The sequence below is a fragment of the Sus scrofa genome, chromosome 3 (assembly GCF_000003025.6).
Source record: "Sus scrofa isolate TJ Tabasco breed Duroc chromosome 3, Sscrofa11.1, whole genome shotgun sequence".
NCBI lineage: Eukaryota > Metazoa > Chordata > Mammalia > Artiodactyla > Suidae > Sus > Sus scrofa.
The window spans coordinates 3,940,180-3,956,296 of NC_010445.4; the positions used below are offsets into that span (position 1 = coordinate 3,940,180).

At 59.5% G+C, this 16,117-nt stretch overlaps 1 protein-coding gene and 1 long non-coding RNA gene across 3 annotated transcripts in view; one reads left to right on the top strand and one right to left on the bottom strand.

Moving 5' to 3' along the window:
* The window catches only part of TNRC18 (trinucleotide repeat containing 18), a 94,489-nt gene that overhangs the window by 38,470 nt on the left and 39,902 nt on the right, over nucleotides 1-16,117 (bottom strand). The window contains 7 exon segments of the mRNA XM_021086041.1: nucleotides 574-849; nucleotides 3,895-4,255; nucleotides 5,681-5,852; nucleotides 7,446-7,574; nucleotides 7,742-7,878; nucleotides 8,332-8,519; nucleotides 13,761-14,747. Of these exon segments, the coding sequence (XP_020941700.1) occupies nucleotides 574-849; nucleotides 3,895-4,255; nucleotides 5,681-5,852; nucleotides 7,446-7,574; nucleotides 7,742-7,878; nucleotides 8,332-8,519; nucleotides 13,761-14,747 (2,250 nt within the window).
* LOC110259840 lies at nucleotides 766-5,487 on the top strand. 2 transcript variants are annotated; one of them, XR_002342205.1, is made up of 6 exons: nucleotides 766-875; nucleotides 1,289-1,389; nucleotides 1,531-1,667; nucleotides 1,877-2,129; nucleotides 4,945-5,148; nucleotides 5,291-5,487. It is a non-coding gene; the product is annotated as an uncharacterized LOC110259840 (long non-coding RNA). The 2 variants fall into 2 exon arrangements; XR_002342204.1 differs by lacking the exons at nucleotides 766-875; nucleotides 1,289-1,389; nucleotides 1,531-1,667 and having other exon boundaries at nucleotides 1,676-2,129.

Here is a 16,117-nt window from a genome sequence, read left to right on the forward strand (position 1 = left end):
GGGAGGAACAAAACGAGGGAAGCGGCAACCTGACGGGCTAGTAAGGACACAGCAAGAGAGACAAGGCACACGGGTTTAGTTAAAAATGAACTCGATATGTTTAATAAAGCTTGGTATTACCAAAATCGCGGTACAAACATCAAGTCACACGCCCACACAACAGAATTCCATTTACAGAGCGTCTCCCGGGAGGCCGGCCCGGCCTCGCCGAGAGGACCCGCCCGGGCCTGCGGTCCCGGGGGCCGGGGTGGGGGGGGGGGCCGGGCGGGCGGAGGAGGCGAGGGGGGCGGGCGGGGAGGGAGAGCGGAGGAAGCCTGCGCACAGTCCGTGTCAAAGCTCCCAAAGAGCCAGCCACCGGCCCGACCCATCACAGCGATACAGGTCCCCAGGCAAACAAAACGCCCCGGCCTCAGGCTCAGAAAGCAGGCTACGCTGCCAAGAACCGACGGCCCGCGGCCATCGTCGCGCGCGGCCGCCGCCCGCCCCGCGCGCCCCCCGCGCGCGCCCCTGCCCGCCCCGCGCGCGCGCGCTCGCTAGGAACCACGCAAGGAGGTTGTGTTTGGAGCTAGTAACCTTGGTCAAACGAGTCCTCCGAAGAATCGCTGAAGGAGGAACGGGCCTCGACCTCTTGAAGCAGCAAACAAAACGGCTGCTTCCTGCCGGCGGCCGGCTTGGGCTTCAGCGTCCGGGCGGCCGCCAGGCCCCGCTTGCTCAGCTTGGGGCCGCCGGCCGGCTTGCTGGGCTTGGCCACCACGCCGCACAGGAGGGACGTCGGCAGCTTGGCGCTGGAGGGGCCCTGGGCGGCCCACTCGTCCTTCAGGAACTCCTCCTCGTCCTCTGAGTCCGTATCTGCGGTCAAAGCAGTTTTTAACACAGTAAGTCACCGAGTGGGAGAGAGGAGGGCGGGCGGCGGCCCCTCGGGCCTCTCCGGCTGGTGCCAACCCCCTGCTCCGCCGGAACAGGGCGGTCCGAAGGCCTAGCAGGCGAACCCGAACCCCGGGACGGGCCTCGCCACCTGGCTCGCCATCACCTGGGGGCCTGAGGGCTCGGAGCCGCAGGCCTCCCACGGCCCATCTTTCCAAGTTTGGACGCAGGCTCCTTCCAGGCCGCAGGACCCATCACGAGCCTGGGGGAGGCAGGAGCCCAGAGGCTCCCCCTGGGGAGGGACAAGGCCTGGGGGTGGAGGGGCTCCGGTAGAGCCCGCCTTTCCCAAAAGACCAGCTCCCTGCGGCGGCGGTGGCCGGGCCAGCGCGCACCCCGGTGATGTCAGGACGGCGGCTTCCAACAGTTACACGGAGGAAACAGGCACGTGACATTGCAACTCCCAGCTCCACCCCGACCTTTTCTCCCGGTCAGAAAGCGGGGTTACCAGCACATGGCTCTGCTCAGGTATCCAGCCTTACTTCAAGAGGGAAGTTTCCTGGGAGTGGGTCACCCAGCTTTGGGGAGGGGGGCTGTCAGGTGGGCACAGCTCAGGCCCTTTCCAATCCCACCCAAACATACTCACACCACTCTGACCGTTTTATGTAGGAGGCTGTTGAGCAAGATTTCACAAGACGAAAGGGCTCTACAGCCAAAACCCGTAATCCCTTGATCTGGTAAAGTGTTCGTGAACGCAGTACAGCTCTGGCAGTGCCTGCTGTCTCCAAGTCCAAGAGAAACCGTGAGTAAGTGTGAGCGAGTGTGTGTGTGTGTGTGTGCCCGCGCGCACACCAGCACATGTGTGCTAGGAGCAGAGGGCCTCTGGCTGCCTCCTGTGCTCCCTCTGTGCTTTCCACTCCAAAGCCCCACCTGCACGGTGACCCAGCAACTCTGGGTAGGACCTCAAGCCTCTGTCTGGCCCCTGGCTCATGTGCCCCCTCGCCTCCTTCCTGAGGCCACATCCCCGGCTGGAGACGTCCCTGCGTTGATGACGACCGATGTGGCTTCCCACCAGAACCCACCAAGCTCGCCACCCAACCTGTACAAGCCAAAGTGGAAGAGCAGGAGAGCCAAGGTCTCTCTTCCCATCTCCAGCAGGACCACATCTTGCTGCTGGGAAACACGCTGACCTCTCCATGGCCAGGCCCTCTTGTTTACCAGAATGGCAGAAAAGACAATTGAAAAAGAAGCGCTCTCTCCACAGCCAGGTGTGTATCACACCGCCACCTTGGCGGAGACGGGCCTTCTAACCGCTTTGTAGCGAGGTTAACCCATTTCTCTCGCTTGTACCGTGGAGTCTTAGACAAAAGCCTAACAGAGAGGAGCAATTTGAACGCCGCTTCACACGCGCACACGTATCTGCCGCGGTGGACTCAGCAGCGCCCAACACCCCAGAGACCTCGAGGAACCAGCTGATCCTGGCCTCTAGCTGGCCCCCAGCCACTTCCACCTGTAAGAGTGGAGTGTTCTTCCAGCAACCTGCCAGGCCGCACCCATTGACTGCTATCCCTTCAAAGATCAAAGGAGCAGCAATCCTCCCCCCTCTCTTTTTTTATTCCAAAATGAGCAGAGAAAGCCCTTCCCTCCGCCTTCAGAACTACAAGCTCTAAAACCAGCCCCCAGTGGCCAGGGGCCTGGGCAGTGTTGCTTGACTCACGACTCCCCAAATCCAAGGGCCAAGAAGCACGTCCTAATACGTAAGGCACAAAGGAGCTGCTTCCCCCCACGCCCATGTGAGCGCCAACCCTGGAGACCCAAGACAACCAAAAACACAAACATTAAAAAAAAAAAAAAAAAACAACCAGCAGCAGTTTAATCGCATCCCAGGTGCCACGTCCTGCACGCACCTGAGGTCACTTAGAGCTCAGGACAGCCACCTGAAACAGGTGATGATTCCTTAACTCCAAGGCCATAAAATCTTCCTTTCCTTAAGAGAACACACATCATGGCTCCACTGATCCTGTCTGCGTTTCCCACTGAACGTTCACCACGCAGACCCCGGGAACCAAGCAGAGCCAATCAAAAGTCCAGTCACACAGATTCAGACAGTCACAAATGAAGAAGCCTTTCTGCCCAGTCACAGCCTGGGGTCTCCCAGAACAAACCCCGCTGACAAGTGCCAGGAGCCAAGAAGCCCCTCTCTGGCCTTCCGACAGCTGCCACGGTACTTGGCACCATCCATCCTGGGCATCAGGTGTTCCACCCACAAACTTACTGAGCACCTACTACCTGCTCTGGGCCAGCGGGGCGCCAGGGGTAGGGGTCGGAGGCAGGGCCTCGGGGCTCCGCCAAACCACGCTCCAAGTTCCTAGAGAAGGACGGTAATACCTCTGGCTCCGGTTAAAGCTCAGTCCCAGACCCACCAGCCGCTTCCGGGGCCGGAGAGCCGCATGGAGCCAGCGGCTGCGGTCGTGGGCAGCGCACAGGCCGCCTCGCCGTGGCTGAAGTCCTGGGCGGCTGGGTCTGACCATCCTCGGGAACAAGACGGGGAAGCGCTGGGCGGGCTGTCACCAAGACAGGGAAATGCCGTCCAGACGGCACCGGTGTGCGCACCACAGACCGTGCCTACCAACAGCACAAAGACCGACAGCTGCCTGCGGGCAGGGGGCGGCTGGTCATCTCTGCGGCGCTCAGGGGCTACGACGCCAGACCGAGCCCCCCCCCGCCAACTCTGCGGCGCAAAGGGCTCCACGGCAAAGGAAGGCGGGCGCTGAGGGCAGGCGGACTTCCGCTCCCACCCGCCCGCCAATCACGAGCGCCCGCCAATCACGAGCACCCACCAATCCTAAGCGGCCGCCTAGCACGGTGCCCACCAATCACAGGCAGTGCCGCTAAATCTCACTTCCGGCCTAATGTCCCCGCAGAGGCGGAAAAGAGACAACCCTTAGAGCTCTCGAGGCGGAAAAGGGGAGCGAAGAGGGAGGGAGGAGAGAGAGAACGCGCGGCCCTGAGGCAGCACAGCCCGCTACTTACTGTAGGAGTAGCTGCTCACTTCCGAGGCGAACGGGGAGTGGGCGGACTTGGGCTGGCCTCTGGCCTTGAAGCCCACCTCCATCTTCCTGGCTTTGGCGGCCCTTTTGTGTTTACCTTCTCGGGACGCTTTCAGAGACAGGCTGAGGCCCTTGGCCAGCGCCTTCCGGTCCTTGCCCAGCAGGCTGTCGTAGGGCGTCAAGTACCTGCCGCAGCCCCCGCTCGTTTTTGACTTCCCTCCAGAACTGTCCGAGAACTTGAAGGGTGACTTCAACTTGTCCTGCTTTGTGAGGGAGAGGGCTTTGTCCAGCTTGCTTGCCAACTGCTCCTGGTCGCTGGCCATCTTCTTCTTCTTAATCTTTAGCTGGAAAGGCAAGTTGGGAAGTCGTGGGTTAAGGTGTGGGACAGAACAGGGCAGAGGGTCTCCGTGCACGAGCTCTGAAGAACCCAGGTGCCAGTGCTTCTCCCTGCCTGTATGGCTTCTGGCAAGATGCTTAACTCCTCTTGCTCTCAATTCTTCTACTCTGTAAAATGGGAGCAATTATGTACAGGCAGCGCCGGCTTGTTCTGCAGATGAGCTGAGCTAAGGCACATGAGGCACTTATTAAATAGCTGTTACTGTGGTTACAATCATCAGCGACACTGGCATTTCCACTGGTTCTCCGTGGCACTGTCAGGTGCCTCCTAGGGGAAGCACTTGAAGCAAGCAGCGCTGCCAGTGAGCAAGACAAAATATCTGGATTAAGGGAGGAGGGATGGAACCGAGATGGAAAACCGAGATCACAGCACAGCTGAACTGCTTATCTCAGCCACCTAAAAGCAGGTGAGGAAGGCGGCCGCACAGCCCAAATCAGCCCATCCAGCTAAATGGGCTGAAGCTGCCAAGAAAATGCCATGAATGTGCCTTGGACGCCTGAAGCAGAAAGAATGATTAGAGATTTCACAGATAAATTCCTGCCTGCACGGCTCTCGTCAGCCAGAGTCATTTGTTGTTGAAATGCGCAGTTTCAGTGGTCCTCGTGTGAACATTTTATCTCTGTTTTCTTTAATCAGGTAACATTTCACAGGGAGAGGAAAGTTGGGATAGTGTCAATTAAACAACAAAAGTGTCCTTCACAACGTGAGAGTACAAAGGATCCCGACGTACACACTGGCTCTCCCCGCCCCCCAATCCCGTCTCCTTTGAGTCCTTCCCTCTGATGGCCAAGCCAACCAAAACAGCCCCCTGCCACAGGGCTCTACTGGGAGGGCGACAAGGTACGTGAGTATCTGGCAACGAGGGCCTGAGTGGATGAGTTCAGCCTCTGCAGAAAGAAAACAAGGTGTGGGCTCCCCCTCCCCCGCCCCTCAGTCAAGTTCACAGGAAATTACAATGGCACCAAGCTCTTGTTTCTTACAGGTGAATGGTGAAGCGGCTCCTTAAAGAAATACACTGCTAAACAACACAGTAACTGCTGTGCTTGGTTAAGAACTCACAGTCTCTCTTCCTGGCTTCGGCAAAGGGTCGGGGTGCAAGCCCCGAGGGCGTGGCTTTCAGCCTCAGCACCACCCCGGGCTGTGCTGCTTGACTACATCTCTGACCTCCCCCGAGCCTTCTCTGCCCCCTCTGTGCCATGAGGAAGGGTGCAGCGAAGTCACTCGGGCACTACAACAATTGTCTCCACCCACAGTCTCTGGGCAGCAGCAGAGCCAACGGACCTGCGCTGGGAGGGAGAACTCTGGCACACACACACCCCCCACACCAGACCTTCTGTGCCTGGAAGATGGGGGCTTGGGGGGGAAAACTGACCTGACTCATGAAGTCCGACGAGGCCTCATGCTCGTCCCAAGGCTGGCTCCTCCCCCGAGCTTTGCCCGTTCCCCCGAGGGCATCAGGGTCTTCCTCGGGCGCCTTGTGTCTCTTCCTCACCCCCGCTCCCAGCTCGTAATCGTCCGAGGTCAGCAGGGGCTTGCTGCTCAGCCTGAAACCCAGATGCACCAGTGGTCAGTGCCCTGGCCAGGCAGCACTCAAGGGCCAGGCGCCCTCGTGGCCCCAGGGGTGGGCTCTGGACGTCGAAGCACAGACCGTGATGACAGGGTGACGAGCCTGGGGAGATGGAGCCTGTAGAACTATGGCTTCTGGGACACTTGTGAAGGAGGCAGAAGGAGCGTTTAGTGGGGGAAAAAGAACTTCTCCAAAGCAGTGTCTCGCTGGCCTCTTTCCCGCTCGTGCTTACAGACACACGCACTCACGCATCTTTTCAGGGGCAGGGAGCCCTGCACCAAAACGGGCCGAGAACAAGGCTCCGGGATGCCGCAGAAACCCACCAGGATGGGAGGGGGATTAAGATCAAGAGCTCCAGTGAAGGAAGAGCCACGGGCTGGTCCCCCGGACCCCTGGAAGCATAAGCCGTTGGGGCAGGTCTGGTTTGAAGGCCCCTTCTGCCTCGTGAGGCTGAACCCGCACAATTGCAGTAAGACGCTAAGCCCGACAGTGCTGATAGGACTCTGTTTATGTCTCGCTCCACGTCCGCGCTTTGTGTTTTAGCCACAAAACAATGCTTCGTTCGATAGGCTGCATTTTCTGAATGAAGGAACTCAGGCTCAGGAAAGCTAACAACTGGCCCAAAGTCACGAGAGGCCGACCTGGGACCCAAAAGCTGGAGGTGCACCTGTGTCCGCAGCCCACACTCCAACCGGGGACCCACGTGCTGGCAGCCCCAGCCCTGCACGCCCCGTGGGGAGCTGCGTTCCCCACCCGCTCTCCAGCCTCAGTCAGGAAACACCCAGGAAGTGAAATACAAGCTGTGGGGGCCCTCAGGGCCGTCTTCTCCTGAGAAGACCCCTGGCCGACCCACGGCCTCTCCAGTGCCTCTGAGGACACCGTGCGGCTCCCCTGCTTCCTCACCAGCACCGGCCGCCCGGGGTCCAGCCTGCCCTGCTGTCCCAGACCGAGGTGCAGTCCAGCCCCTCCAGCTCGACGTGGGCCCAGACACCCCAGGGGGACCACAGCACGGCCCCTAGCCACGCCCGTCCTAGAGGAAGCGCTCTCCTTCCAGCCGCACGTGACTTCTGCCGCTACCCGAGGAGCCTGGCCCCCGGGACAGTGGCCTGGGTCCCAGGGAGCAGGCTCGGGCACAACGGGCCAGCAGGTCAGGCCAGGAGAACGGGAAGGACACTGTCCGGCACAGACGGGACCAAGCAAGAGCAGGGGCCGGAGCCCATCGTGGCAGGGCTGGCAGCTCAGCACATCCTGCCGCAGAGAGGAGGTGTGGGCAACAGCTCGGGACTTGGTCCCCAGCCCAGGGGGAAGCAGGTGCTGCAGGAAGGTGGGCCCAACACTCGGGTGGCGCACGACTTGCTGGCAGGGGCGGGCCTGTCTGTCCACACTGCACTTGCCCAGCTCGCCCTCCTGGCTGCCCGGGGCAGCACGGGTGCCGCCCGCGAGCTGCCAATCCAGGTGGGCCAGAGCCCAAGGGACCCCAGGTCCCCGGCGCCGACACGGGCCCCACGCGGCCCGTGCTCCTCCCTCCGAGCTCTGGGCCATTCCCGACCCACCGAGGGGCCAGCCTTACTTTCCGCTACGGATGCGGCTCTTCCCTCTCTTGCGGGGGGGCGACAGGGCGCTCAGGGCGTGGGTCCGTTTCCGCGGCCTGCCAGGGCCTCTGCGTGCCAAGCTTCTATGGGGTTCCTCGCGCCTGTCCCTTAAAGAGAATCACACGCTGGGCTGTGAACCCAGGGGGTGGCGGGGGTGCGGAGAGAGGACACACGGTGCGCACACGTCCCTCGGGGCCACGCACACCTGCCGGCCTGCCACGGCCACCTCCTGAGCGCCGGCGCCTACGAGAGCCCGGCCCGCGGGCGCACTCACTCGGCATCGCGGCGCCTCTGCAGCTTCACCAGCTCGCGCTGCTTCTCCTTGTACTGCCGCTGCACCTCGGCCAGCCGCATGCGGAAGTCCAGCTCCATGGCGTCCATGCTCTCCAGCGAGGACTTCATCGCGTACATCTGCGGGGAGCGGCGAGTGAGGACGCCGTCCCGGGGCCCGGGCCCGGCGGCTGCCCCCAAGCCGCAACCTCGAGTCTGCCCGCCAGGGCCCCAAAGCCGCCTCTGCAGGGCTGTGTCGAGGCGAGTGGCCCAAATCAAGGGCTCGAGCTGAGCTGGCTGTCTCCACGTGTGCCACGCACGTGCCACGTGCAGACGGGGCTCGGGGGCGAGGCCCAAGGCCCCCAGGCGGGGAGGGGCACGGCCAGGCCCTCCCCTCCTGAGCCACCAAGCTGCCCCCCACGGAAACGGACGTGTGAGCGCGCGATGAGCTCAGGCCCAGGAAGAGGAAAGGACTCGCTCGGGACCGGCCGGCAGCTGGTGGTGGCGGCCGGAGATGTGGACGCAGACGGCGGCCCTGGGGGTGCCCCGCCCCCGCCCCACCCCACCCCTCCAGCCAGGCCCAGGCCACCTCACCCGCTCATCCTTCTTCTGCATCCAGCTGTACTTCTTGTTGGGGTTCAGCTCCCGCGGAAGCCGCAGGTTCTTGAGCGGATCCACGAAGGGGCCGTCCAGCACCTCCTTCAGCATGTGGCTGCTGGCCGCCAGCAGGCTCTCCAGCGACGGCCGCACCACCGGGCCCCGCTCGGCACTGGCACCTGCACCTGCGGAAGGAGGCAAGTGAGCTCCCGCGCTCCCAGCGGCATGGGGGCAGGACTCACAGGCACTGCAGCCAGGCCCCCTCAGACCCCCTACAGGAAGAGGCTGTGGCCCAAAGCAAGCTCACGACTGGCCTGGGACCCCCCCGGCCCATAGGGACGCTGTCAGAACCACAGCCTTTCCCCGACGCGGGAAACAGTGCGGAGAACAGGTCAGAGCAAGGACACACGGCGAGGTCCTGCTCCTCTCAACATGTCTGTGCACAGGCTGGCAGAGGGTCCCCGGAAGGCGGCCAGCTGCCTCCTCGCCGTGTGGCACTCTCTGTGTTGCTTTGTCCTGAAAATCTTCCACGAGGAATATCGGAAAAAAAGAGCCCCATGTTAACTTTCCTAAAATGTACCGGTAACATGCGCACATGATAAGAACCACACATGGCAGAGAACCCTACCCCGTGTTGTGTGATCACCTGTGTGGGAAGAGAAGCTAACAGAGAACGGCTGTGGGCCCATGCGTGACGGAACCACTGTGCTGTGCAGCAGAAATCAGCACAGCCTTGTAAGTCAACTCTACTTCCATCAAACTTTAAAACATAAAAAAACAAACTAAAAAGCACGAACCAAGCGGAAAGAGCAAGGAGTGGTGAACCAACAGCCTCCCCCCCGCCCCGCCCCCGTCACGCAGGTCCCTCCCCGGAGGTGCCTCTGCTAAAGCTTCTGGCAGATGGTTCCAGAGAGTTATACATATTCAAACATACATACCATGTACAGGCATCCTTTATAAATATAAAAATGGCATCCATCAACACATATCATCTCACACTTGGCTTTCTTCTACCTAACATCTTTTCACATGAGCACAAAAACACAAATACACACTCATGCTATAGCGTGAACCTCACAAAAGCACCATTTCAGTAAGTCAAACACACTAGCATGTCATCAGCCCAGCTGACAGCAGCTTAGAATTCTCTTGGGTGGATGAGTTTGAAGTTATCGAAATGATCCCCCACTGATGGCATTTAAGTTGTTCCTGATTTTTTTTTCTTGTAGGGAACAGACAGGCACTGTTTGGAAAATTCCTTCCCTGTGCAATGAACGGGATGAAGGCATGTGTGTTTCTCTCTGATACACATTCCAGCTGCCCTTTGCAAAGGCTGTACCAGCTCAGGATCTCAGCAGCGGTACCTGAGAGCCGTACCTTATTTCCCCACCCTCTTTCTACCAACGTAGCACGAGTTTCCATTTTTGCATCCGTATTTCCTTGGTGATCGAATACATAAGCAGTCTTTGCCGATGTTCCACGGGTGCTCGAGGGGGGACCTGTCCTCCTTGCTACCAGCCTGCCAAGTTCCATCCAGTCAGCATTAATAATTCTATTATTATGATCACTCGGGGCTTCTGAACCCCAGCACACGGCCAGAGCCGCCTTCGGGATGTTCAGCAGCGTCGCTTACTCTGAGCCACTAGATGGCAGCAGTGCTCTCAAGCTGTCACAGCCGAGTGTCACCGGTGGCCAGTGGAGAGTCATGTCTTTATGGACGCTGAGGCCACAAAACGGTGCACCGTCAGCTCCCAGGGGTTGGCACGAGATACAAGCCTGCGGCCCAGTCGAGGTGACACACCCCACCCCGCCCCCCTCAAGCTCTTTGAGGTGTAAGATTCTTGGTTGCTGGGTAAAGCGCGGAAGGGCTGCTCCATCAGAGGGGACAAAGGAGCCACTCTGTCACCTTTCACCCTCCCACAAGCCAGCCTTGCCGGGACGCTCACGACTGACAGCCCAGAACCACGGGAATGATGGGAGGCCAACAGCTGTGGGCTGAACTGTGCGCCCCAAATTCACGTCCCGAAGCCCTAGCCCCGGGACCTCGGACTGTCAGGGCTTCAAAGATGAGGACATCAGCTAAAGTGAGGGCTTCAGGGGGGCCCTGACCCAACGAGGACATCTGGTTACAGAGGAAGACGGTGTGAGGACACGGGCACAGGACTGCGATCGCCAAGCTGAGGCCTCAGCAAGAACTGACCCAAGCCTGTCACACCTTGATCTCGAACTCCCAGCCTCCAAACCACAAGACCACACGCCTCGGTGAGTCACGACCCGCCCCCTGCCCGCATCGGGAGCATCTGCTTCAGCAGCCCGAGCAGACCCAGACACCAGCCTTGCGGCTTTACCAGCGCAGAGGAGACTGGGGGCACTGGGACCCCCACGGGACCAGGCGTCTGTCACAGAGGCTAAGGCCGGAGGACAGGAAGGATGGCGCCACGGGGGGCCAGCGGTGTGGACGTGGGGGCCCAGGAGCCTTGGCTCTACTGTGCGACTGACCCGGCTCTGAGCAGAAACCCCAGGAGACTTGGTGCTCAGGGACCTTCCTGGACCTCAGGGCAGAAAAGGGCCCGGGATCCTCGCTCGGCCCTGCGGGGCACTCGGGCCTCCAAGGGCAGGATCCACCCGGCTCCGCCCCCACCCCAGGGGCCCAGATCCCAGGCTGGGCCACCGCACGGCTGCAGGGCTGCAGGGCACGGAAGGGCATCGCAAACATCCACAGCAAACACCGGGTCCACACCGCGGCGGGGCTTCCTCAGACCTGCCCCCCCACCCCCCCAATTCCCCCACTCCCCCAGCTCAGAAGCTGGACTCCTCATCTTCCAACAACAGCTCAGGCCAAAACCCGCAGAGCTGCCCTTCCCCCCAGAGCATCAGCAGAGCCCCCTGGAATCAGCCTGCTCCTTGCTTCTGTGCCCTCCCCGCACGGGCCGGGGTCACGCCTGCCCCACGCAAGCGCAGTGAAGCCCGAGCCACCTCGCCCTGCTTCTCCCCTACACTCGGTGATGGAGCCTCGGGATCACCCCCGCCCCAGGGACCCCGCTGACCGTCATCCTGGCCGATACTACCTGCCTCCCGCTCTGCTCCAGCCCCTGGCCTCCCAGACTCTGTTCTGATAGGGCACGGTCACCTCAGGGCCTGTGGACCTGCTACCCCTTGGGTCTGGCCTGGAGCATCTTCCTCCCCAACCATCAAGAGGGGCTTGGCTGGCCAACCGCCATAGGTGACCACCCTTCCCACCCCTGTCCTGTCCCCTTCCCACCATTTCTGTCACCACGGGACAAGTGCCGTATGTGGCTGCCCTTGCTCACTGCTGGCCCAGCACCAAACAAGGCCAGACACACAGTAGGAGCTTCCTGAGGACAGGAATGAAGCAGCAGTGGGCAGCAGCGCCCAGACCCAGGGACCCACCCGCCGCCCCCTCCTTCCCCGATGCCCTGGCCCGCCGTGGCCCCCACTGAAAACCCACCCGTCGGCAAGAGCAAGAGGGTTTTCATTTTTTTTGGGGGGGAACAAACTTTTTTTTGTACTGAGCTATTCAAATGAGAGCAAAGAAACAACGCGCGTCAGAACAGCAACAACAAAAAAACAGATGCCAGCAGGGGAGTGGGCGTCGCTTGTCCAAGCCTCTTGGAAGGGGGACACTTGACCGTGGTGATGAAAAAGGCTTCAAACAAATGGCCTTGTTCTGACAGAGCAATTCCACCCCTGGGAATAAATCCCTGGGAAAACAGGGGTGTGGACAAAGATTTTTCTTCAAGAGTAACCATCACGTTATGTACAATAGCAAAAAAAAAAAAAAAAAAAAAAAAGAGGAGGAAAGGAAAAGAATAGAAAGCAAATTAAAATGCCTGACAGTCTAGGACTGGGTCCCTGAAGGCTGGGGCCTCCACTGGGCACAAAACTGGGCGGCAGTCCCTAAAAATGAAGACACGCGGCTTTGGAAAGGGTTTAATAAAGGACCCACTACGTGAAGAAGGCAGGTCACAGAGCACTGTTGACAAGCTGATCTTAATTTTGGAACTGTTTGCGTGTATAGAAAAAGTTAGAGAAGATGGACCCAAACATCTGGCAATGCTATTATTATCTCCTTGACAGCTGGGCTGAGCCCCGCCTCCTCCGTTACCACCTCTGAGCCGATCGTGGGCTGGCGAGGCTCTGTCTGACCCACGGCCTCTGCACGCGGTTCTTGGAGCACCTCGATTTTCTATGCTGAACGTCAGGGGTCTTGTGCCAGCCCAGAATCCACTGCCCCTTCCGCTGAAGGCACTCCGTTCCTTTTGAGGGCCGCCCATCCCTACATCCTGGAGGTGACTGGCCCCCATCAAGGCCTGGTCTACCCCATCTCCTGGGCCAAAGGGTTTGCTTCTGCAAAAAGCATGAACACCAGTCAGCCAATGAGCGTGAATCATAAAGACAGTGGGGCTTGCCTTCCACGAAACCAAGAGAAAGTGAAAGAAGGAGTGGGGGCAGGGAAGAGGGAAAAGAAACTTCTGATGACTTGGTTTGAGCACCTGGATCCAGCCCTACCTGAAACATTCCATTACTGACATACATCAGTTCCACAAGTTAATACCTTTCCCCTGTCTTTTTCTAAGCCAGTTAATGAGAGTTTCAGTCCCTCACAACCCAAAGCATCCCGCTACTGGAAAGCTCACCACTGACAGGGGAGAAATTTCACCACTAAGAAACCCACAGACTGGCTGTATGACAATAGGACTCACACTATTGCACTATACAGTTAAAAATGGTTAAGCTGGTAAAGGTTGTGGTATGTGTGTTTTACCACGATTTTTACTCTTTTTAACAGAAAAAAAACAAATTTAATATTTTTATACATACATAGTAGCCCCCAAAATAAGAGACACACAGAAATGGCCAAAGCAGTTAGCTTCCATGCCCTGTAGGCAAAGAAACAATAAATTTGTGTCGAATGGACAAAACAAAGGGTTTGGAGCTGGGGGTAGATGATCAGCGAAGAAGTAACAAGGTTTGTTTACACCACCTTCCTCACCCTGAACTCCCGCTCTTAACACAATTTTTTTTTTTTTTTTTTTTTGTCTTTTGTCCTTTTTTAGGGCTGTACCCACGGCATATGGAGGTTCCCAGGCTAGGGGTCCGATCGGAGCTGTAGCCACCGGCCTACATCACAGCCACAGCAACGCCAGATCCGAGTTGTGTCTTTGACCTACACCACAGCTCATGCTAACGCTGGATCCTTAACCCACTGAGCAAGGCCAGGGATCGAACCCGCAACCTCATGGTTCCTAGTCGGATTCGTTAACCACTGAGCCATGATGGGAACTCCCAGCACAATTTCTTTAAAGTCAGTATGAATAAACTATATCCTAAAGATCACAAAAGTTTAAAAATCCTATTAAAAAAGGAAAAGCAACCCACAGAAACCCCCACGCAGCGTGGCTCACCTGCCACCTCCTGGCTCCTCTTCTCCAGCTCCAGCTCGGCGATCTCGCTCAGCAGGGTGATCCCATGCAGGAAGCTCTGCTCCAGGACCAGGCTCTGCGCTGCCTCCAGCTTCTCCAGGGCCTGGCCTCCAGTGCCCGGGGAGGGCAGAGGCCTGGCCTGGGGTAGCTCCGCTGCGGCCGCCAGGGCATTCATGCCGGCCAGTGGGTCCTCTGGGCTGGGCAGGAACTGGTCGGAGCCCACCTCCTCCAGGAAGCAGGCGCTGCCGGGCACAGGCGTGGCCTCCCTGGCCTCCAGGCTCAGGCGCTCTCCCTCCCCGGCGGGCACATCACAGTCTGGCAGGTCCAGGCTGGGCCGGGGCTCACTAGGGGCCGCCTGGGCCAGGTCTTCCTCAGGCACTGGCTCCGCCAAGGGCACAGCCATGGGCACGTCGACAGGCACCTCCACCGGCTCCTCCTTGGCCTCGACCAGCGGCTCAGGCGTCAGCCGCCCCTCCAGGTCGGGGGTGGCCGCGCAGGATTCTGTCCGGCCCGGAGAATCGACGCGCGCCTCGGCCCCCTCAGCAAAGTCCGGGCACCCGGAGGGCTCCGCAGGCCCCTGGCTGCCAGCACTCAGCGCCTGGGCCTCCAGCAGGCCCCCTGTGGGGCTCGGGGCCGCCAGGGCCTCCTCGGGGGGCAGCGCCAGCGGTGACTCGAGGGAGGGCAGTTCCGCGGGGCCTTCGTCCATGTCCTCCACCTCCGCCTTCACCTCCCGTTCCACCAGTGGCTCTTCGTCCGGGACCTCCCGCAGTGGCTCCGGGATCTTGGAGGGGGACAAGCGGATGGGCTTGTCTTCAGGTGAGAGCGCCAGGCGCTCGGGCCCATCAGCCGGAAGCGGCACGTCGGGGGCCAGGCCATCGGCGTCGGCAGCCGCCGTGGGCTGCAGCAGGAATGGGTAGGGCCTCCCGTAGTGCGGTGGCAGGGCTTGAAACGGGTACCTGGGTGGGATATCTGCCAAGGACACTGAGGGTCAGTGCGGACCCTTCTCCGGCCCCGCTGACATTGTGTGTCCCCATCAACGCCCATCCGCCAGCCACCCTTTCTGCTCGCCCACCTGCAGGGCTGAGATCCCTTCCAGAGGGCATCTGAAGCAGCCCGGGGCTTTCTGCACATCTGGGCCACAAAGCGAAAAATCCAGCACCATCATGTCCCCAAGGGTCTTTGGATCTCAGAGGCAGAAACCACAGTGGCTTTTTCTAGCCCCTACCCAAGCACCCAAGCACAAAGCTGGACCAGAGGCAGAGGCTTGATAAGATCTCAAATCGTCCCCACCCAGCCTGTGCCGTCTTCAGCCTCCATCCCACAAGAACAGGCCAGCCCCATCCATTAAAGCAGAGTTGGGGCATGCAGGTTGTTCAAAAAATAATAGTAACTGGAGTTCCTGTTGTGGTATGGCGGAAACAAATCCGACTAGGAGGTTGCCGGTTTGATCCCTGATCTTGCTCGGTGGGTTAAGGACCTGGCGTTGCCGTGAGCTGTGGTGTAGGTCGCAGATGTGGCTCAGATCCCGCTTTGCTGTGGCTGTGGCGTAGGCTGGCAGCTGTGGCTCCTAATGGACCCCCAACCTGGGAACCTCCATATGCTGCAAGTGCGGCTCTGAAAAGTGCAAAAAAAACACACAAAAAAACAAAAAACCATACAACAGTAATAATAACTGGCTCCCCTCCCCCACTTTTTTTTTTTTTTTTTGTCTTTTTGCCATTTCTAGAGCCACTCCTACAGCGTATGGAGGTTCCCAGGCTAGGGGTCCGATCGGAGCTGTAGCCACCGGCCTACATCACAGCCACAGCAACGCCAGATCCGAGTTGTGTCTTTGACCTACACCACAGCTCCTACTAACACTGGATCCTTAACCCACTGAGCGAGGCCAGGGATCGAACCCGCAACCTCATGGTTCCTAGTCGGATTCGTTAACCACTGAGCCACGATGGGAACTCCCCCCAGTTTTTTTACTCTGGCCCCAAACCACAACTGTAACCTCCCCAAGAGCAGGATGGTGTGTGGCTGACTCTCTGCAGGGTCCCAGGCCGAGCCCCGAGCAGAACAAGGGCCCGCCCAGGGCACACAGACGCACAGACCACCCCACCCCCAGCGGGACCAGATCTGCAAGCCATGAACCTCCCCAGAGAGGGGCAGTCACAAGCCCAAGCCGACACACAGCCTTCTGGTGGCAGAAATCCAAATTTCAGAATTCGAACTCGAGTCCTCCCACAGACAAAACATAAGCCTGAGGCCCTATGAAGGCCACCTGCTGCTCATCCCCACGCAGGACAGGGGAAGAGGGCACGTGTGTGCACCCAGCAATGGAGTGGGCGTACCAC